The sequence below is a fragment of the Urocampus carinirostris genome, chromosome 20, assembly GCF_059441175.1.
Source record: "Urocampus carinirostris isolate Australia breed hairy pipefish chromosome 20, RoL_Ucar_1.0, whole genome shotgun sequence".
NCBI classification, from domain to species: domain Eukaryota; kingdom Metazoa; phylum Chordata; class Actinopteri; order Syngnathiformes; family Syngnathidae; genus Urocampus; species Urocampus carinirostris.
Genome location: NC_142368.1, coordinates 16,130,585 through 16,154,158, shown reverse-complemented (window position 1 = coordinate 16,154,158; position 23,574 = coordinate 16,130,585). Strand labels below are relative to the sequence as shown.

At 39.9% G+C, this 23,574-nt stretch overlaps 2 protein-coding genes across 2 annotated transcripts in view; both read left to right on the top strand.

Annotated features, from left to right (window-relative positions):
• Positions 1–1,219: 1,219 nt before the first annotated feature.
• cox7a2b (cytochrome c oxidase subunit 7A2b) lies at positions 1,220–11,301 on the top strand. Its single transcript, XM_088324787.1, has 4 exons — positions 1,220–1,371; positions 5,782–5,871; positions 9,841–9,925; positions 11,132–11,301. Exons 1-4 carry the CDS (start codon positions 1,354–1,356, stop codon positions 11,182–11,184), a joined length of 246 nt encoding a protein of 81 aa, XP_088180913.1. The 5' UTR covers positions 1,220–1,353; the 3' UTR covers positions 11,185–11,301.
• A 7,992-nt stretch (positions 11,302–19,293) lies between these two features.
• col12a1b (collagen, type XII, alpha 1b) overlaps positions 19,294–23,574 on the top strand; it is a 138,352-nt gene continuing 134,071 nt past the window's right edge. The window contains exon 1 of the mRNA XM_088325622.1: positions 19,294–19,403. Within this exon, the coding sequence (XP_088181748.1) occupies positions 19,331–19,403 (73 nt within the window). The 5' untranslated portion in view covers positions 19,294–19,330. The remainder of the gene's footprint in view (positions 19,404–23,574) is intronic.

Below are 23,574 nucleotides of genomic sequence, written 5' to 3'. Positions count from 1 at the left end.
AAAGAGAGAAAAGAAAAAAAGGAAGTTCGAGCAAAAGAAGTTAAAAAGACACAGAAAGAAAGAGACAAAGAGCAACAAAAATATTGGAGTAATCCAAAAGTAATTGAAAGTAATCAAGTTAAAGTAACCCTACCCAACCCTGATTATAGTACAACATCATTGAATATGTCAGAGCTGAAATGACAATTGTCTGTCTTGTCTCAACAATACTTTTCATTTCACCTCTTTACATGTGTAAATAAGAATTAAATAATATATTAAAAACAATATAATATATTAGGTCGGCGTTTTTTAACTTTTGTGCCGTGAGACATTTTCTGGTATGCCGTAAGACACAGGTGTCAAACAGGTGGCCCGCGGGCCAGATCAGGCCCGCTCAGGGATTGAATCCGGCTCGCGGGACAACACTCAGAGATATCAAACCAAGTGAGCCGTTTCATGAGTTGAGCCGTAAACGCCGGTTGTCTAAAAAGAGACGGACTTCCTTTCACTACACAACTCGAACTCGTTTGACTTGATTGATTTGCCGTTTGGTGATAGTCTGTGTATACCGGATGGTACCCATAATTGACAAATTTGCGTTTTTCCTCACAGATTTTCTTGTACGTCGTACACGTCTTAAAATGTATCGACTGATCAAGCATTGCACAAACACAGTAGAATATCATAATATATATAATCAGGGTTGGGTAGGGTTACTTTAACTTGATTACTTTCAATGACTTTTGGATGACTCCAATACCAAATATGCTAATAAAAGACAAAAGAAACTAGATATGAATAAAATGATGACTCACAACACGTGGTAAGCTTTCTTTCCTGGCTTTGATCTCTTTGATCTCCGGCAAAACGAACATCAAATGCGACAGAAACAAAATAAAAACAAATCCAAACAGCTTGCCAACATCATTTTTGCCGTTCCATGTATTCCGTTACTCCCCAAGCCTGCTCAAAATGTAGTCATTTTATTCCTATTTAGTTTCTTTTGTCTTTTATTAGCATATTTGGTATTGGAGTCATCCAAAAATCATTAAAAGTAATCCAGTTAAAGTAACCCTACCCAACCCTGGTCATCATTTTATTCATATTTAGTTTATTTTGTCTTTTATGAGCATATTTGGTATTGGAGTAATCCAAAAGTAATTGAAAGTAATCCAGTTAAAGTAACCCTACCCAACCCTGTATATAATAAACAAGCCAAGGTGACCTGAGTGCGCCCAACACCTTCCCAAGGAGGGCAGTAGAGAGTGCAACGTGAATAGTCTAACCACCGAAGAAGAAACTCAAGCACACGAAGGAGAGCGTTAAACCAAAGTAGTTCGCGTCCTTGTGAGACAGTAGCGCACGCACAAGATGAATCGAAGCCTTTTTGTAAGTTTTCCCCTCCTAAGCGGCTTATTATTTATCCGTAAACATTTTATTTACCTGCTGTGCAAAATACAACTTGTTAGCCTATCTCCACTGAGTTACATTGGCTTCAAAGTGTCGGCTAGGGGTCAAAGGAAGCTAATGTTGTCATGCTAACCTGCGTACAGCTTTGAACTCAACGGTCACGTGTTTATCGAAATCAAATGTTAGATTGGCTTAAATCTTTTTTTTTCATTTTGAATTCACAAAGATTGATGAGAAGTTTGAGTTTTTCCCCTGTTATGTCATGTCGTTGGTCTTAAAGGAACAGTGTGTAATATTTTCCGCCTCTTAATGGGGAAAACCATCCATCCATTATCTGCACCGCTTATCCTCAGTAGGGTCGCGGGGGTGCTGGAGGCCATTCCAGCTATCTTCGGGCAGTGGACACCCTGAACTGGTTGCCAGTCAGTCGCAGGGGGCACACAGAGACAGACAATTCGCTCGCTCATTCACACGTAGGGACAAATTCGACCGGCCAATTAACCTAACATGCATGTTTTTGGGGAATGTGTGAGGAAACCGGAGTGCCCGGAGGAAACCCACGCAAGCACGAGGAGAACATGCAAACTCCACACAGGAAGGTTCGATCTTATGACCTCAGAACTGTGCCGCACACGCGCTAACCACTGCGCCGCCGTGCTGCCCATTGGGGAAAACGTCTTTCGTAAAGAAATATTTGTTTAAAAAACAAGTAAACGTTCATGGACTACCATTTAAACATGCATTTTTAAAATACCTGTAAATTGAGAAATGTGCATTAATTTTCCATATCATTAACCAGACTTAGAGCAGGGGTCTTGAAATCGATGTACTTGGGGGCTGCTGGGTTAGGGTCTGTGTGAGTTTGGGCCAAATTGGCTTTTCCTCGAAAAGGTTCTGAAAAAAAAACTTGCTGTCTTTTTCAAATTCAAATAGCGCTTTCAAAATATCCATCTGCACCGCTTATCCTCAGTAGGGTCGCGGGGGTGCTGGAGCCCATCCCAGCTATATTCAGGCAGTGGGCAGGGGACACCCTGAACCGGTTGCCAGCCAGTCGCAGGGCACACAGGGACAGACAATTCACTCCCTCATTCACACCTAGGGACAATTTGGAACGGCCGATTAACCTGACATGCATGTCTTTGGAATGTGGGAAGAAACCGGAGTGCCCGGAGAAAACACCGGGAGAACATGCAAACTCCACACAAGAGGTTCGATCTCATGACCTCAAAACTGTGCTGCACACGCGCTAACCACTGCTCTGCTGTGCTGCCCTTTTAAAAATAATCTACACTAAATAAGATCACAATGTTAACTAAAAAACATTGATTGATTTTATCTTCAAGTTAATTATTTGTAAAAACCCGGTCAGCTAGGTTTGCACTTTAAGGGACCGTTTGTATTATTTAGTGCCTCCTATTGGTAAAAGTAATGTCATTCATCCTAAAAAGAATCAAATTAAAAAGTTGGCAAAAAAAGACCGACATGCACAAATGTGTAAAACTTTAAAATCACAAAATTGTATGAACTTTATTGAATGTGTAAAAACTTGAGTCAAAACAATTTTAGGAATTTTACCTAACATAAGCCTCACGTAAAGGGAGATGATATACTTCTTGTCCTGGTTTTATTTCATAATGTTCGAAATAGTTTTCATTTAGACATACTTGTTTGCTAAGACGGGAAAAATAACAAACCAAATATTGATTAATGTCAGAAAGAACGGTGGAAGGTGAAGCAGCGACGCCATCTTGCTGCTACAGGTACATTAAAACTCAAATTTTGGCCAAAAAACGGTCAAAAAGACATAAAAAAGCAGTGGTGCTTTATGTTCACATTGAGTTTCCTCAATGTGTATTCTTGTGCTTTGTAGTACCGATTCTCGGTTTTGGATGCACCATTTTGAAAAAAATACTTGTGATTTCTCAGACCAGTATTGCAATTTCGATGCGATTTTTGATTTTAAAAGAAAAGTACATTTTCTGTGATAGGTTTTTGTGAGTGCCGGTACTTAATCATTGTGTTTTCCATAGAATATTGAGACACTGGTGGGTGGACAGTCTAGGGCAGGGGGCAATTGTGACCCACGGGGTGATCGTTTGAGACTTCCACTGTAATATGAAAAATTTAAAGGGACAGTTGATAGATAGATAGATACTTTATTCATCCCCGTAGAGAAATTCACATTTCCAGCAGCATCCCTGCGCTGAGAAAAATACAATACAAAAATACAAAAATAAAGCAAAAATAATACAATATACAAATACCCACTGTAGCGTGTTGTATAGAGTATTTAAATAGTGCTACATAGAATACACACTGCAATAAAAATACGGTAATATGCAATGTAGGGGGTGTGGTTTAATGTGGGCCTCTACTCCGCCGGGTGGAGTTAAAGAGCCTCATGGCATGAGGAAGAAAAGATCTCTTCAGTCTGTCCGTGGTACAAGACAGTGACAGCCGGCTGTCGCTGAAGCTGCTCTTCTGTCTGGATATAATGCTGTGTAGTGTAGTGGATGTGTTGTATTATTTAGCACCTTCTAGTAGTAGAAAAAAAAAGATTGATTTTAAAATAATCCAAAATACAAGACTATGACATAAACGTGCATTTAAAAAAAATACTCTTTGCTTGAGAAATCACGATTTATTTTACATAACCATCTTGCTGCTAAGGGTGACTTAAAATTCCAAAAGGGGCTGGGCAAGAAAATGTCAGGTAAAATTGTGCATTTTGGTCACTTTGATTCTCCATAGTTTCATTCTTCCTTGCTCTGTTTTTTAGTTGCACTACACAATATTGCAAGATCTAGCCGAGTCATGTTTTGTATAGCCCTTAATCACAAGGAGTCTCAAATGGCTGCACAGATTATTGCAAACTATTATTACACCATCCCATGATCTAAAACCTACATGAAGGCAAGGAAAAACTCAAAAATTTAGTGGTCAAATATAGTGGTTCAATAATGCACACTCCCTTTAATGTAAGACTGACTAACTTTAGATTTCTTTTACATTGATTTATTTATAGTTTCACCTTAATACCTAATGTGTTTTTAGATCTTATTTTTGGTAACAAATTAAAAAACTATATTTGAGAACATTAAAATGTTTTAATCAGATTTTTTTTGTTGGAAACCTTATTTGGCCCAGTTTCAACAAGACCCTAGCTCCACAGTAGTGCTAGGAATTAAATGGATGGAACTATTTCAAGGCAGTGGAGTATATCAGACGCTGTGTTGTTCACATTTTTGTTTTCCTTTTTAATTTTTTTAAAATGTATTTTTCATCATATTTAAGGTTATCCTGTTCTTTAGTAAGGAAAAAAAGAGTTTTAAAAGGGCTATAATTTTTTCGGGTGCTTGGATTGAATTTTGGGGTGCTCTAGCGCCCGCCAAAAGAGGTTGATTACGCCCATGGGTAAAAGTTCACTGTAAATTGAAAGATAATGTCATGGGATTGCATCAATTTGCAATATTGGAGAAACAATATTATGTTGGGATAAAAAGGTATTTTTTGCAGACTGGTGTGAAGGGAATTCTGTGTACTCATGTAATCAGTAGTTCTGTATTGACCACTCAAAATTGGGTGTTGGTATAATGTAAAAAAAATATTTCCAAAATCCCATCAAATAGGGATGTTGGTAGAATTGGCGGCTGCAGCAGAAAAGTCCACTATTGAGGTTTAAAATAATAAGTTTAGTGTTGCTTTGATTCAATTTACACCAGCTATATTTTTAGTTATGCTCAACTTGTGTATTATTCTCAACTTCCAAAATGTAGATGTGCTTATTTTGAAATGACTCTATCACAATGATATTGTATATGTTTGAAGCGTACATCAAAAACATTTTCAACTATCTGAATATATTCCAAGTTTATTTTGATGAGCCAGAGCAGGTTTTTAGATTAAGCAAAAAAAAAAAGGCATCATTATTTGTCCAGTTAAACACTAAAAGACCACAAGTTTATGTTTGGACTTTTTGTGAACTCAAATTAGAAATGATAAAACATGTGGAAACTATTCAAAAAGTTAAAACTTGGCACCTTTTTAAGATTATAACAATGCTCAGGGTTCATACGTGTGCTTTGGCAATGCTTGAATTTTAATGTTGTGTTTTCAAGGTAAGGAAAATGCTTGAATTTTGTGTGAAGTTTTTGAAAAAGCTTGAAATGATTTCCATTGATGCCTTTCCTGCTCGTCTGATACAATAGACCACGCTTTTAAATGAAGAAAGAAAAAAAGCTGCGTAAAAAAATGACGCCAATGGTGGTTCCGGTCCTTGTTATTGAGTAGTCATGTGAAGCTTTACTTTACTGTCGCATCCTCCGCCTCTCGTTCAGATTGTCTACAAAAAAGGGCCGTCTGATCTATTCATCATCTTTTTGTTCCCAGGCGCTCCAGAGGATGGCGCGCCGGACCTTTTGCAGCTCCTCTCGGAGGCAGGTGGAGAACCGGGTCCCCCAGAACCAGAAGCGCTTTCAGGTAGTTCCCCCTTGGAGACATGATTTCTAGCTGTCCAACAGAGGCCTTACGTTCATCCACCGCTACTAATTCAATGTCAACTAAGTTTTCTCTAATTGTAACAATATGAACACAAGCAGAAGCAACGAGGGAGTGTTTATAGCAGGGGTCGGGAACCTTTTTGACTCAAAAAGCCATAAAAGCAAAATATATTCATTTTATTTTGGGAAAGAGCCACACCATATATTATGAGACAAATTGACTAAATTGTTAAACCCGCGCCCCAGACAAAAGCTTAGTCTTCAGCACTTTTATTTTTGATGATTTGATCAAAATGGTGAAAAGAGAATAACGCCAGAGCCCGTGTGCCAAAATCAACAAGCATACTACTTTAAACTTGTCTCTTTCTTGCAATGACTCAAGATCGGTTAAAATCCTTTTGACCCCTTTTTTTTCATACATATTGGTTTCAAAACGAGATGCAAGCAGTGATTTTGTAAAAACGTCACAACATTCTGCAAACAGGGAGCCTGATGCGCTTACCTTTGGCGCAGACGGAGTAGGGCGTTTTTGCATAGCTCCACCCAATCAAATAACTTTAAGTTCTCTTCCGGTGTTTTGGCGTATTTACAGTTTGTTCTGTGGATTTCATCATAAGGTATCTGAACACTGAACACAGATTATATAGTGAGCTTTTATATATAGGATTCTTTAGCGTTGTACAGCCAAAATGAGGTTGTTGTTTTTTTTTTGGGTGACACCTTGACTGTAAATTGTAGTGAAAAATTTGCCCTATATATTCTGAAAAGTACTGCTTCGCAATTAAGTTTAGGTTTGGCTTTGCGTGTATCTGAACAGGATTTATGGCTCAAGTTTTGAACGAGATGGAGAAAATTTGCATGCAATCAAATTTGTCTCTGAGCCACAGGTACTCCTAGAAAGAGCCATATATGGCTCGCGAGCCATAGGTTCCTGACCCCTGGTTTATAGTGTTCCATAAAATTAATATGGAACACACTTGAGGTTAGTATGCTGGCGTGGCCCTCGGCGGCTGCTGCACTTACTCACGTGGCCCCTCAGGAAAATTAATGACCCCCACCGCAGATTGTTCTGACTCCCGGGCTCGCTTAATTTTCCTCTTAAGAGGCTCAGACTACTTACTTCAAGCTGTTTGTCACTCTAATTGAAGTTTACTGGAAAAGTTATTCAGAAAACAAAAGCCAATTCAGCATTTTAGGACGTTCTTCCCAACAGATGCTCATTAAATTCTGCCAGATGAATGCACACGCATCATAAGGAGGATAAGGAAACTCGACATACGTGTAATTGATAACGTCTCGTAAAACGTTTGATCGAGACTTGAAAAGCGGAAAACATTTGACCTTTTTGCTGTTTTGTTGCCTGTAAGTTTAAAGCAAAGACGAGAGCGAAGATGCCTCGCCTGCCAAACCGCGGCCGTCAATCAACAAGGCTACGGGGCCAAGTATACGAGATGGATGGAAAAACAAAAGCCGAGATGCATCACAAACACGTCTTTTTTTTTTTTTAATTCTCCCCCCATAACAAACTTTCGATGGCAGCTGTTCCGCCACATTCTCAGACAACCACGTCGCCGCTTCACCTTCCACCCATCTTTCTGACATTAATCAATATTTAGTTGTTCTCGTCTGGGCATATTGTTAGACACGCGGTTGACAACTCTGAAAATGTATGCTGTTTTTGGGTCATCCGTCAGTTTTTTGTACTTTGTTGTGCGACTGTGGAACTGACTTTGTAGCGTGTTGATAAGAGAGTACTCTGTTGGTTTGGGCACATGGAGAGGATGGATGAGGAGCGACTGTTGAAGAGGATCTACGGAGCAGAAGTCAATGGAAGGAGACCGAGAGAAAGGCCGCCATTGACGTGGATGGATGGTGTTATGAGTGCACTGCAGGAAAGAGGTCTAAATATAATGGAAGCTAGAGCTCTTGTTGGTGATAGAAAGGAGTGGAGAGGTGTTGTAAAAGAATAGTGGGATGTGTGGGCGCGTTCCAAAGGATGAGCAGGGCGCCCGTATGATGCCGCAGGGGTAAACCAGTGAAAACTATCAGGCCCTGCTGTTGAACAAAAGAGTGTGTTGTGTCACCCTGGCCGCTTTCTGGTGTCCCGTTTCATCTGGAGGGACGAAAGCATGACCAACTTGGGTGCCGAGGTGCCTAACTTGTTTGGGCAATTGGGTTGGCCATGGTCCCAAAAATTTTGTGTGTGTGTTTTTTGCTATTTTTTTCCCCTTTTATTTTCTTTGTTATTGTATGTGTTTGTCTTGCTGTCGGTCACCCCTCTTGAGGGATATGACCAAAGTAGATAGATGGATGGATTTTTCCCGTTTGAGCAAACTAGTATGAATGAATGAAAACGTTATAAAATAAAAACCTGATAAAAACAATGCCTCAACAACAAAAAAGTGGACATAACATGTTCAAAACGGGGTTGTAAGAAACAGACGCTTATTTTCCCTACCCTTTCATCTTCCCCATTAAATACATTTCACAGATAGCTCTTCTTGTGTCTAATGTAACAAAATCTCACAAATAAAATCTAATCAGCGTAGGACCCATCTATTAAAGTGATGCTCAGGGATGCTGCTGGAAATGTGAATTTCGGGGATGAATAAAGTATCTATCTAACGTTATAATGCTACTTGTCATTGAATATCATTGTGACGCCAATGATAATAACAACAATAGCAAAAACAACAGTTGTGATATAATAGTAACAATAACAACAAGGTTAATCTTTAGTATCGCTCGTACGCCATTTTCTTCATCGATGTATTCTGCCAGAAATGTCTTTTTTGTATTTATATTTAAACACGTGAATAGTTAGACATTGTTCGATCTCGTCTTGTAAATTGTTCCAAAATTTGACTCCACACACAGACACACACATACTTTTCCTGGTGGTTCTCACCTTTGGGATTTTAAATTTACTACAGCCACTTAAGTTATGACTTCCCTCTTTCCGAGTGAATCATTTTTAATAATTTAGTAGACGTGTTGTTAACAACCACGAAAAGGTTTTTTGGGGTGCCTCACTGTTGTTCGTATTTTATATTTCATTGCAATTTAAATGACATACAATGTCAAGATTCTATAAATGGAAAATGATTTCACGTTGCAGTGACGTATAATTTTAATGTCCGTATTCGTCGATGGATAGATCCTAGGTGTATAGATCCAAGATAAAGGATTTCATAGAATGCCAGTTCTCTATTTTGACTATTTTGTTGGTTTGACTATTACATCATTGTTTCTATCCGCCAATCATTTTGCTGTTCTTTGATACCCACACCTTAGGGATGATATGCTTTTTTCGTTAAGATTTGATACAAATAAAAGGCTTCGGAGGGACTTAACATAGAACTGGTTGGAATTATCTGACGTTTCTCTCCCTTTCCTTCCATGTTCAAACTTCATTGGCGTCTTCTCTTCTTATTTTGAGTGTCAACTAGAGTTTAAAATTTTTAGACAGATAGACCTAAGACAGATTAATAGTTCAAACTTCATTGATGTCTTCTCTTCTTATTTTGACAACTAGAGTTCAAAAATTTTAGACAGATAGACCTGAGACAGATTAATAGATCTAAGATGGATAGATCTCTCTCTCATACAATATATAGATAATATATATATATTTACTTAAAATCTATATAATTTGGCAAGAAAATGCACCAGATTTCATCAGTCAAGTGCAATGTCATCTTCAGTCGGCAGGAAGGGATGAAATAGCCCCACATGTGACGGACGAGATTTTGAAATCTGTGGTTTTTCTTATTTGGCTGAACTTTTCAATTTTTATGACTACTTATCAATTCAACCAAAAAACAGTTGTTTTTTTTTAAAATTATTTTTAAACTTCTTGTCATTAAAGCGTTAATTGAATAGTTTCCCCCTTTTTTTAACTCCCTATTTACTCATTTAATGACACCCCATTTATGTATTGACTGTTCAGGAGGACAACGGCATCCCAATTCACCTGAAAGGCGGCACGACCGACGGGCTGCTCTACCGTGCCACAATGACCCTCACCGTTGTGGGTGAGTATGTGGCCGCAAGTCACAAGTGATACCATTAAAACTGAATTCAGCTCACTCATGTACAGTGGAACCTCTGTTCTCGACCATAAACCTTTCCAGAACCCCGTTTGAAAACCGATTTGTTCGATCACCGAAATCATTTTTCCCATTAAAAATAATGTAAATCGTTTTAATCCGTTCCAACACCTTGAATGTTTAACTAACCCAGGCTAATAGTACGTTCGTGTTATCGTAATCTTCCGTACGAAAGAAACGTGTAAAAATAAATAAAAGGGATAAAGAAAAGAATTATGAATAGGATTTCTTACCTTTGTGGTGGTCAGCAGAAGGCGCATTATCTCCCGCTAACTGTTTTTCATTTATGAAAATCATCAAAAGTTTTTCAACTTCTTCCAAAACTTGCGCCCGTTGCTTGCTTATAGCACTCACTCCCTTAGCCACATCACTAGATTTCACAGCCTACTTATTCTTTAGTATCGTACTGATCGTAGATTTAGCCATGCTGTATTCCCCAGCAAGATCAGACACTCGCACACCACCTTGATATTTTGCTAGGATTTCTTTCTTAAATGCAATAGTTGTACGCACTACTTTTCCTTTTTCAGCTGTAGCAACTTTGCTGCTTGCACTGACTTTCTTCGAGGCATAATAAGGGGCTAAAACACCCGTACGCCGCTCAGCATGGCACCCTAGCGTACACACTCACGCATTAGCGGCGTTCGAACTCCGATTTTTTTGACCGAACAGCGAAACAAGAATTTCTCGACATTTTTGGTGGGACTCCGATTTGTTCGAACTGAGAGGTGTTCGAAAACCCAGGTTCCACTGTATTGGCCTTACTTTTTCTCCTAATATTGAAATCAATGAAATCAACGCCACTTCATACTTCTCGACTCTTCGGAGCTTATTCTTTTTCCAGTGTTGCGGAGTAGAAAAAAAAACATAATTGGAGAGACTGAGGGTTGGTTTAACTTGATTGAGTGAGATATTGGAGATCTCCCCAGTGGAAAAAACAAGAAAAGCACTGGCACCCCCTAGAAAACAAGCCATATATTCCTGTTGCATGGTGTGCTGAAAGAGAATTATCGTTTGCGTGCTCAGCTTTTGGCTTTTCAAAGTTATCTCAGCTTGCAAAAGAAGCAAACAAGGAAAATGTGTATTTTTCACCTCACTTTTTTTTTAAATTTAAAAATGTTTTGTGCGCAGGTGCAGGCTATGCAGTGTACGAGCTGGTGAAGATGGCCTACCCAAAATCTTGATTCCGACTCCCCGTGGTGATGAAAGCTGTGGTGTTGATGGTTGTGTTCCTGTCATGTTCACGGGATCAATATTTATTTCTCAAGATCAATTAAACTTGTCATGGCCAACCTCGAAAAGCCCGATTTGGTTGTTTTTCCCAATGCAACCGAAACACATTTATGCAAATAAGTAAGCATAAGAGCGTCCTCATGGTGATGTCAGGAGTCAAGTGAGGCACAGTCTCATCTGTGATAGCACAGGTGTCAAAGAGGCAGCCCGTGGGCCAGATCAGGCTCACTAAGGGATTGAATCCGGCCTGCGAGACAACTTTCAGAGAAGCGCAAGAGAAAAACAAGCTGCAAGTTGAAATATGTCAACTTGATTTTGCCAAAGCCAGGTGCCTCGAACAAAGACACTGTACTTGTATTTATCACTCTTTCTTTTCCACCCCTTTTCTCCCACTCTGTCTCTTTCACTCTCTGTGTCTCTCTTTTTCTCTTCCTTTGTTGCTCTTTGTCTCTTTCTCTCTCTGTGTCTTTTAACCTCTTTTGCTCTAACTTCCTTTTTTCCCTTTCTCTTTCTCTCTTCCTACCCTTTGCGCTTTCTTTTCTCTTCTCTCTGTGTCTTTCTATTTCTCTTTGGATTTCTTTCTTCCTCTCCCTTTCTTTTCCCACTCTTTCACAACTTTTAATCTTTTGTTTCTCACGCTCTCTCCCTCTTTCTTCTTTTCTCCCGCCCTCTCTCCTTCTCCCTCCCTCTTTCTCTTATTTATTTATCTCTCTTTTTCTTTCTCTTTAATCCACTAGTCCGCCCCCGACAGAATGTTTGTTCTATCGTGTGGCTCCCGAATTCAAATGACTTTGACACCCCTGTGTTATAGAAATATAACATTTAAAATAAATGGTTATATTTATTCGGTGCTAAAGAATTTTCACATTACAAATACTACGATTAATGCGCATGAGAATAGTTTTCTTAAAACACAGTACTGTGATGAGCATCCGCAAGATGCAGAATGAGGCACGCACGTCTCTTGCCTCTTGGTAGAGGGTGATGTTAAGACTAAGGATCCTGATTTGACACACACCTCAAACAATAAAATTGACGTATGAGACAATCACAGTGCGCAAAGCGGATTCCATACACTCGGAAAAGCTTTGCCAGCAAGTCCATTTCATTGCAGTTTGTTTTTTTCTTACATTTTAAACGTTTAAATGGTCAGAAGGTGTGCAAGGAGGACATGCAAATTTGATCCAAGGTATCCTGAGAGGCTGGGAAACGGGGGGTATATTTTTTCACCGGATTTATGTGTCTAAATAATGAAGTGTCTGCTCTTGATAGTTAGATGTGGACCACGGCACCAACTCATCGTGGATAAAGTTAATAAGGATGTCTGTTCCAAGGTAACTCAACATAGCAGAAATATCAAGTTGTAATGTTAACGTTAGCTCTTGGCTGCGTTATACAACAAATTCATAGCACCAAACTAACAGAGGCACTTCTGCTAGCCTACAGATTGTAAAAAGGTGCCTTCTAGGAAAATATGCAGCTTAGACTAGCTGAAGATCTTCCTTTTCAACAACGAAATATTTAATATAACCCTCCAATGCATAGTGCAAGCCTTTTTGTTGAATTTGAGATGATATGTAATGTTTCTGAGCTGAAAATAATTACCTCCAGCCAAATGTCTCCTACTGTGACACTTGCCATGAAGCTCTTCACAGCCTGTTGAATGTTTGTCCAAGTGGGTAAAGGGGCGGGGCTTAGCCATAGGTTAATTAATGCTAGTATTAGCAAGCCAACAGCAAGACAAGTCATTCTATTGTAACGCCCTTAATCACAAAGAGTCTTAAAGGGCTGCACGGGTTATTGCACAGACTATTATTACAGACTATTATGACACCATCCCCTGATCTGAAACCAACATGAGGGCAAGGAAAAACTCAAAAACCTCGACATAAATAAACATGTTTGAAAAAGAAATAAGGTTGAAGATTATTTTGTAAGGGAAAATACGACAGTTTGTAAGGGCATGGAGCCCTGGAGCGCGACAGGTATGGATTTATCTGAAAAAAATTGCAAAAAAACATGTATGACCCTTTTGGAGTTTCCTGGATTTCTGTAGAAATGAATTATGATTGAATTTTCAGAGGTTTTCTGCTACTACGGGAAACATTTTGACTGAGGCTCAACCACTGAACCATTATTTTTGCAGAAATCTTGCTAGATCAAAGGGGTCTTAAAGTCAAGTCAAGTCATTTTTATTTGTGACGCCCTTAATAACAAAGAGTCTCAAAGGGCTTCACAGGTTATTACACAGACTATTTTTTCCGACTACTATTAATCCATCCCCTGATCTGGAACCAACATGACGGCCATGAAAAACTCAAAAAACTCAACATGAGGAAAATGAAGAAACCTTGAGAAAAGGACCGCACGTGAGGTCATCCCCCTTCCAGGATGACCAGGCCAAAAGGGATGTCGCAATAGTAAATAATACACAGATATTGTCAATATAAAATATAGGTTATTCATATGCTATAGACTAAAAGTGTGTTTTAAGCTTAGATTGAAACATTTCCACTGAGGTTGCAGATCGGATCTCAGGGGGAAGAGCATTCCACAGCACAGGTGCCCGGATGGAGAACGCTCTCGAACCTGCGGAACTCTTCTTGGCTCTTGCGATCACCAGTAGACCAGCGCTTTCAGAAAGAAGGCTCCGGACCGGAACATCGGGGGAAATTAAATCTGAAAGATATGAGGGAGTAAGTCCATGCATGATTTTGTATAATACCATCTAATCATCTTTTTCTCATTGCTTGAACGTTTTATAATGGAGAAAAAACCTATATAAATACATGCCAAGCTTTTTGCATTAAAAAGCGCTAGATGTTAGCGCGCAATCCGTTTCCAGAATATGAAAAAACACATGCTTGTTTAAAACCGGACGTGTAAAACTTGTAATATGGAAAGCTAATACGATCCTTGGAGCAATTATACGCGCAAAGAGAGTTTTGCTTGAGTTTAAAGTCGGGTTTATTTGTATGGACCTTTATCACAAGAAGTCTCAAAGGGCTTACGTATTTATCTTTTAATGCTACTACGACACAGGTGTCAAACTGGCGGCCCGCGGGCCAGATCAGGCCCGCTAAGGGATTGAATCCGGCCCGCGAGACAACACTCAGAGAAGTGCAAGACAAAAACAAGCTGCAGGTTGAAATATGTCAACTTGATGTTGCCAAAGAAAGGTGCCTCGAACAAAGACACTGTACTGGTATTTATTTCTCTCTCTCTCTCTCTCTCTCTCTTTCCACTCCTTTTCTCCCACTCTCTGTCTCTTTCACTCTGTGTCTCTCTTTTTCTCTTCCTTTGTTGCTCTTTGTCTCTTTCTCTATCTTTTTAACTTATTTTGCTCTAATTTCCTTTTTTTTTCTTTTCTCTCTTTTCTCTTTCTCTCTTCCTACCCTTTGCACTTTCTTTTCTCTTTTCTCTCCTTCTGTCTTTCTATTTCTCTTTAGATTTCTTTCTTCCTCTCCCTTTCTTTCCCCCATTTTCATGACTTCTCTTTTTATCTCTTTTGTTTCTCAGGCTCTCCCCCTCTCTCTCTTTCTTTATCCCCCCTCTTTCTCTTATTTCTTTATCTCTCTTTTTCTTTCTCTTTAATCTACTGGTCCGGCCCCCGACAGAATGTTTGTTCTATCGTGTGGCCCCCGAGTTCAAATGAGTTTGACACCCCTGTACTACGATGTTAAAAAGTCTCGAGTAGAGAAGTTTTGTTTCCATTTGAAAAAAGGGGTGATTATTAATAATATTATTATTGTTGTTATCATTTTGCGTTTTATAAAATCTGCCTTTTGACGTACCTCGCCATGTTTTTTTTTATTTTATTTTAATCATTGAGTGTATTTGTCGGGTGGGGAAAAGCGAGCGTAGAGCGCTCGTCTTGGGATCAAGAGATCGCTGGTTCGATTCCCGGCTCCTCCGTGTTGTATGTCGAAGTGTCCTTGGGCAAGACACTGAATCCCTAATGCCCCAATAGGTCGGCGCCTTAAATGGTTGCATGGCTGCTATTGGGGAAATGTGAAGCACTTTGTAAAGCGCTTTGGGAAGTCTTCATTGACTTGAAAAGCGCTATAGAAATGTAACCACTAGGGGGCCCCCAAGAATGGTTCACTTTGTGTGTCTGTGTCCATTCAAATCGAACGGCCCATTCTGTTTGAACATGTATATTTTAAAAGTTTATAAAGTGTAATAACAGTGTTATTACTATTGTCCGTAAATTGCTTTATAAAGTTTTTTTTATTTGCTTTTAATTTGAAAAGTGGTAATGTTGGTGGGTTCTCTATATATCTAATGACGCTTTTATTCAAAATGAGCATCGCATAGACTTCATTTAGAACTTACGACAATAAAAAGGCTTTTCTCTGCTGCCTGCTCAGCCAAAGGAATGATAAATAAGATGTAGATTAATTTATTTTAAAATCGGACTTCCTCACCGGACAGAAACCCCATCATAAGATACTGGTTCACTGCACTTTTGGCTGTGGCCGCTAGATGGCATCCACATATAGGTCAGAGTTGTCTCTTTTTTGTCTTCGAACCCGCGTCTTCAATGTGAGGCTTTGGTTTAAAAAAGGTGATCACTTAAAATGGTAAAGGATCTGCATTTATATAGCACTTTTCAAGTCAATGAAGACTTCCCAAAGCGCTTTACAATGTGCTTCACACTAAAAGGCAGTAAATGGTATTTTTATAATAGGATAGAATCAGGGTTGGGTAGGGTTACTTTAACTGGATTACTTTCAATGACTTTTGGATGACTCCAATACCAAATATGCTAATAAAAGACAAAAGAAACTAAATAGGAATCAAATGATGACTCACAACACGTGGTAAGCTTTCTCTTCTGGCTTTGATCTCCGGCAAAACGGACATCAAATGCCACAGAAACAAAATGAAAATCAATCCAAACAGCTTGCCAACATCATTTTTGCCGTTCCATGTGTTCCGTTACTCCCCAAGCCTGCACAAAATGTAGTCATTTTATTGCTATTTACTTTCTTTTGTCTTTTATTAGCATATTTGGTATTGGAGTCATCCAAAAGTCATTGAAAGTAATCCAGTTAAAGTAACCCTACCCAACCCTGTAGTATGTAACACTCTACATGCCCACATTTCTTGTGTAAATATTGTGTAAATTATCTTCTTTGTTCCTTTATCTCCTTTGTCTTCTTTTATCCTCACTGTTAAATGTGAACCTGGAGTGCCACGTCCAATTTCGTTGTCGCAATATGTTCAACCCATTTTGTAACAATGACAATAAAGGTATATTCTATTCTATTCTATTCTATTCTATTCTATTCTATTCTATTCTATTCTATTCTATTCTATTCTATTCTATTCTCAGGGTTGGGTAGGGTTACTTTAAGTGGATTACTTTCAACTACTTTTGGATGACTCCAATACCAAATATGCTAATAAAAGACAAAATAAACTAAATATGAATAAAATGGCTTAATTTTGTGCAAGCTTGGGGAGTAACGGAATACATGGAACGTCAAAAATGATGTTGGATTGATTTTCATTTGGTTTCTGTCGCATTTGCCGGAGATCAAAGCCAGGTGATAAAGCTTACCACGTGTTGTGAGTCATCATTTGATTCATATTGAGTTTCTTTTGTCTTTTATTAGCATATTTGGTATTGGAGTCATCTAAAAGTAATTAAAAGTAATCCAGTTGATGTAACCCTACCCAACCCTGTGTAACGTACTTTTAATTTATTTTGAAAAGCAGTTAGAGAACGCCATGGGTTGAATGTGCCGCATCAGCATGAAAGTATCAGCGAGTGCACAAAGTCTCAAAGTTTCCTAAAATGCTTTTGGTGTTTGTGGTGGTGGGCAAATCCCCCCAAATGGCTGAGATTTCTGCCCCCCCCCCTCCCCCTTTTAAAACGGGGCGCGGAGGAGAAGCTCAGCCCACTTTGCGGAAAATTCGACGACGCCCGCCGAGCTGCGATCAGAAGCTCGGAAGTCCTCCGAGAAGCGGACGAGCTCCTCTTCCTCCTCCCCTCTCCTCTTCCTTCTTCATCCTCTTCTTCTTCTTCTCTTCCAGACCAAGTTTCAGGTTGGTGAGACTTTATCTGATTCATTAGTCATCAATGACATTTCCTCTTTAAAAAGACATTTATTTCGACGTCTGCGGTGTCCTTTTCTTTTTCTTCTCTTTCTTCTCTTTTCGTCTTTGGTGCAGTCGAATAGTTGCCGTCATCATTTTTTTTCTTGAGTTGTGCGACGTGAGCGGCCAGACAGGTACATTTTACCTTTTTCCCCCTTCTCTCTTATTCCATCCCTTTTTTTATCCTTCTTTTCTTTCTCCCTTTACCCCCTGACCGAATTAATTCCTTCATCCCTCCATTCTTTCTGTCCTCTTCCTTCCGCCCTTGTTTCTTCCCTTTCTTCACTTGTTTCTTCCTTGCCTTTTACTGAAATACTTCCATCGCACTCCTTCATTTCATCCCTCCATTCTTTTCCATCCTCTTAGCCAGGGGTGTCAAACTCATTTGAACTGGGGGGCCACACGATAGAACAAACATTCTGTCGGGGGCCAGACTAGTAGGTTAAAGAGAAAGAAAAAGAGAGATAAAGAAATAAGAGAAAGAGGGAGGGACAAAGAAAGAGAGAGAGGGAGAGAGCGTGAGAAAGAAAAGGGATAAAAAGAGAAGTCGTGAGAGAGGAGGAAAGAAAGGGGGAGGAAGAAAGAAATCCAAAGAGAAATAGAAAGACAGAAGGAGAGAAAAGAAAGTGCAAAGGGTAAGAAGAGAGAAAGAGAAAAGAGAGAAAAGGAAAGAATGAAGTTAGAGTTAAAGAAGTTAAAAAGACAGAGTGAGAGAAAGAGACAAAGAGCAACAAAGGAAGAGCAAAAGAGAGACACAGAGAGTGAAAGACAGAGACATAGAGTGGGAGAAAAGGTGTGGAAGAGAGAGAGAGAGAGAGAGAGAGAGAGAGAGTAAGATAAAGAGAGATTAAGGGGTGGAAAGGAGAGAGAGAGAAATAAATGCAAGTACCAGTACAGTGTCTTTGTTCAAGGCACCTGGCTTGGGCAACATCAAGTTGACATATTTCAACCTGCAGCTTGTTTTTCTCTTGTGCATCTCTGAGTGTTGTCTCGCGGGCCGGATTCAATCCCTTAGCGGGCCGGATATGGCCCGTGGGCTGCCTGTTTGACACCTGTGCTCTTAGCCCTGCCTTCCTTCTTCCTTTTTGTCTTCCCATCCTCTCTTCTTTTTGTCCTATCACGCTTTCCCTTCCTTCCCTCCTTCCTCCCCATCCTCCCTCTCTTCTTTTTTCCCTTCCTCCATTACTTCATTCCTTCATTTCTTCATTTCTTCATTCCTTCATTCCTTCATTCCTTCATTCCTTCATTCCTTCATTCCTTCATTCCTTCCTTTTGTGTTCCAGTGTTTCCTTGATTCAACTTTTCCTCTTTCCTCTTTCTTTTTTAACATTTTCCCTTGGAATCCTTCTCTTCTTGTTCCCTCTTCCTGCTCTTGCCAAACTTCTTCATAGCCCTGTATCCGAATCCATCATTCGACTCTTCTTTTTTCTCAACTCTTTTCTCTCACCCACCTCCTACTTCTTTTCCCCTTCCCTTGGAGTTTCCTATACATCCTTCTGCTCCTCTTTCTTCTTCCTCCCCCATTCTCCCTCTCTTCTTTTTTCCCTTCCTTCCTTCCTTCCTTCCTTCCTTCCTTCCTTCCTTCCTTCCTTCCTTCCTTCCTTCCTCTTGTGTTCCAGTGTTTCCTTGATTCAAGTTTTCCTCTTTCCTCTTTCTTTTTTAACATTTTCCCTTTGAACCCTTTTCTTCCTGTTCCTTCTTCCTGCTCTCGCCGAACTTCTTCATAGCCCTGTATCCGAATCCATCCTCCGACTCTTCATTTTTCACGACTCTTTTCTCTCACCCACCTCCTACTTCTTTCTCCCTTCCCTTGGAGTTTCCTATACCTCCTTCTGCTCCTCTTTCTCCTTCTCCACCATTCGCCATCCTTCGCACGCTTGTGGCGGCGGCGCCGAGGTTCCTCACATGTTCCCCTCCTCCTCACATGTCGTGGTCGTGGTCCACGCTGTTGGCAGCCGTCGTCCACGCTGCGGTAAACCTCAGGAAGCCAAAATGAAGAGTGGGCTGACTCTGGTGGCTGCGGCGCTCCTGGCGCTCGTGATCTCCTCTTCGGCCCAGGACCAAGGTAAGACCACCCCCCTTTTCCCTCTTCACTTTGCCTCCTTCTTCATTTGACTTCTCACCTTAGCCTTTCCTGGTACTCATACCTGTCAAGCTGTACCTTTTTGCCATACAAAGTAGGTTTATTATGCATTTTAAGATGTGTACGACGTACAGGAAAATCTGTACGGAAAAACGCAAAACTGTCAATGATGGGTACCCTCCGGTATACACCGACGATGACGAAAGGGCAAATCAATCAAGTCAAACGAGTTCGCCGCGGTAGCCTCAATCTCGGTATGTTTTTTTTCCGTTGCAAACGAAGCGAGCGGTTCGATGCTACTGCGCGCATGCCTCTACCGCCTCGGATTTCATGTGGTAGTTATGTAGTGAAAGGAAGTCCGTCTCTTTTTAGAGAACCGGAGTGGTTAGCGCGAGTGCGGCACAGTTCTAAGGTCTTGGTAACCTCCTGTGTGGGTTCAAATCCAGCTACCGGACTTACTGTGCGGAGTTTGTATGTTCTCGCCGTGCTTGTCTCCGGTTTCCTCCCACATTCCAAAGACATGCATTTCAGGTGGATTGGCCGGTCCAAATTGCCCCTAAGTGTGAATGAGTGAGTGAGTAAATGTCCCTAGGTGTGAATTAGCGAGTGAGTAATCGTCCCTAGGTTTGAATGCGCAAGCGAGTTGTCTGTCCCTGTGTGCCCTGCGATTGGCTGGCAACCAGTTCAGGGTGTCCCCTGCCCACTGCCCGATGATTGCTGGGATGGGCTCCGGCACCCCCGCGACCCTACTGAGGATAAGCGGTGCAGCTAATGAGATGAGAGACGAGATGATATAACGAAACACATGTAGAATATAACATGTTAAACTACATCAATAAACACGTTTGAAAAAAATATGGTGTACGATTATTTTGTATTTTGTAAGGGAAAATACGATAGTTTGTAAGGGTTTGGAGCCCTGGAGCTTGACAGGTATGGGTATTATCTTGCTGAAGTAGTGAACTGAAGTGTGATCCAGTGTGTGTGCGTGCTTGAAAAATGTGTTTATGTTATAAAACTTGCTCTTTGAACTACAAACGTCATTGTTGACTGAAGTGTTCTCATGTGTCTCTGCATTTAAGTTTTGATGATGCTGATTATTGATGCGACATTTTTGTACTACTGCTTCTTCTAAGTGATGTTTGAACATTCTTTACACGGGCTATTGTGCCGTCACAACATGCACGGACGAGATCAAGGTAAAAACTGTCAGTGTGCGTGGACTTCACTTGATCTGAAAAGTTTGAACCCTTTGTAAAAACATCCTGTCATATCTAGTGATTATTTACAGAAGACGGATCGAATTCTTGGGAATTAGGAGTAGGTTGTACTGGGAATTGTGGTATCAATCGGATCCAAGTAAACACAGTGTCGTATTGATGGCTACCTGTCCGATACACATATTTTTGCTTGTAAATGTCATGATTGAATAATCGAACCACAGCACGAATATTTTAGGCACTAAAATGTTTTATTTTCTATTAGGTAACTACAGGGTTGGGTAGGGTTACTTTAACTGGATTACTTTCAATGACTTTTGGATGACTCCAATACCAAATATGCTCATAAAAGACAAAAGAAACTAAACATGAATAAAATTATGACCAGGGTTGGGTAGGGTTACTTTAACTTGATTACTTTCAATCACTTTTGGATTACTCCAGTACCAAGTATGCTAATAAAAGACAAAATAAAGTAAATATGAATACAATGATGACTCACAACAAGTGGTAGGCTTTCTCTCCTGACTTTGATCTCTTTGATCTTCGGCAAAACGAACATAAAATTACTTTTGGATGACTCCAATACCAAATATGCTAATAAAAGACAAAAGAAACTAGATATGAATAAAATGATGACTCACAACAAGTGGTAGGCTTTCTCTCCTGGCTTTGATCTCTTTGATCTTCGGCAAAACGAACATAAAATTACTTTTGGATGACTCCAATACCAAATATGCTAATAAAAGACAAAAGAAACTAAATATGAATAAAATGACTACATTTTGTGCAGGCTTGAGGAGTAACCGAACACACGGAACGGCAAAAATGATGTTGGCAAGCTGTTTGGATTTATTTTCATTTTGTTTCTGTCGCATTTCATGTTCGTTTTGTCGGAGATCAAAGAGATCAAAGCCAGGAGAGAAAGCTTACCACGTGTTGTGAGTCATCATTTGATTCCTATTTAGTTTCTTTTGTCTTTTATTAGCATATTTGGTATTGGAGTCATCCAAAAGTCATTGAAAGTAATCCAGTTAAAGTAACCCTACCCAACCCTGGGTAACTACAAACTGTTTCAGAACAAAAGTCAAGAGAGTCAAACAAAAAAGCAGCAATATAACAAAAATACAAACAAAACAATGTCAACATGACAACTATAATACCATCCATTGCACAATATTTTCAAAATAAAGCCATAAAAATTGTGTATGAAATACAATGTAAAACCTCTAACGGTATAAAAAAATCAAATACGTCTACTACAACAACTGTTTGAGAACAAAAGTCTGGAGAGTCAAATTAAAAAAAGCAGCAATGGAAAGAAAATACAAATACTGTATAACAATGTCTAAAATACCTTTAATTGCACAATATTTTCAAAATAAAGTCAGCTGTGCAAAAAAAGTGTAAACACAATTTGAAAGTTAGAATCTTATTAGACTGCTAGTCAAAATGAGAAGACAGTATCAATGCCAGGACAATAGTATTGATCTGACCAAAGAAAACTTGCTCTGTCATGAACCGGAACAGGAGGAGGACCCAAATGCGTAACGTTTCTCAAACAAGCTTTATTTTACGGGAATGGGGCAGTCATGCACATGAACACAAACCCCAGTGATTCGGCGATCGCTGGGTGGAAGAGGAAAGACAGAAGTTTGTCGTGGAACAACAGGAAGCTAGAGACCAACGAGATCGATACCAGTTACACGAGCCGATACTGGACAGATGGTGTCGATACCGGACAGAACGGGACTGACTGGATGGATAACAGATATAGGAGACTGGAGACAGATATTATACAGGACGAGAAAGACGGGAACGATACCAGACACTGGAGACCGGAGACCGATATTAAAACAGGACGAAATAGACGGAATCGATACCGGACAGAGTCAAAACGTCTTATGGGTGCAAAGGTTCGTTGACGGACTGACAAAGGGTGAGTGAGAGCACTGAGCTTACATAGGAGGGAAGCCAATCAATCAACGAGCCGCAGTTGGCGCCAGACGGGCGGGGCCAATTGGGCGCCATGGGCAACCGTGACATGCTCGGTAACGATAATGTTGATATTTGGATCTATATGCCCACTCTTAGTTTGACTTTAGTCTTCATTTCTGTACTTTATTTGAAAAGTTACAACCAAAATAAATCGTTTTTATCATTCAAAGAAATGTTGATGAGAAAAAAAGGCTAGTATACTAAATGGCCTGCATTTATGTAGCCTCTTACTGGTCACTGAGGACCCTCCAAAGCGCATTATAAAAAACACTTCACCCATTCACACACTAAGAGCAGAGTCGGTCATGCATCTACCAGCCAAATATGCTAATAAAAGAAAAAATAAACTAAATATGAATAAAATGATGACTCACAACACGTGGTAAGCTTTCTCTCCTGGCTTTGATCTCTTTGATCTCTGGCAAAACTAACAAAATGCTACAGAAACAAAATGAAAATAAATCCAAACAGCTAACATCATTTTTGCCGTTCCATGTATTCCGTTACTCCCCAAGCCTGCACAAAATGTAGTCATTTTATTCATATTTAGTTTCTTTTGTCTTTTTTTAGCATATTTGGGATTGGAGTAATCCAAAAGTCATTGAAAGTAATCAAGTTAAAGTAACTCTACGCAACCCTGCCCATCTTGCAATTCGCTCTACGGCCTCTGAGGGGCGCACCTGCTCAAAATCCCCGCACAGGGTAAAAAGAAAGCAAAGAAAAGAAAGAGGGGGAAAAATTAGGGGAACGCTGCCATCAGGCGAATGGCCAAGTTTCCTGCGGGCTGATTTCTCCTCATGGAACGTGAAGACTAAATATGACTTCAACTCATCTTTTTCCACCAGTTGAACACCAAGGGGGGAAAATTTCAGTCTGCTTATTTTCTCCCGTATGACACAAAGTGAGTACGTTCAAAGAAGAAAAAAAAGAAAACC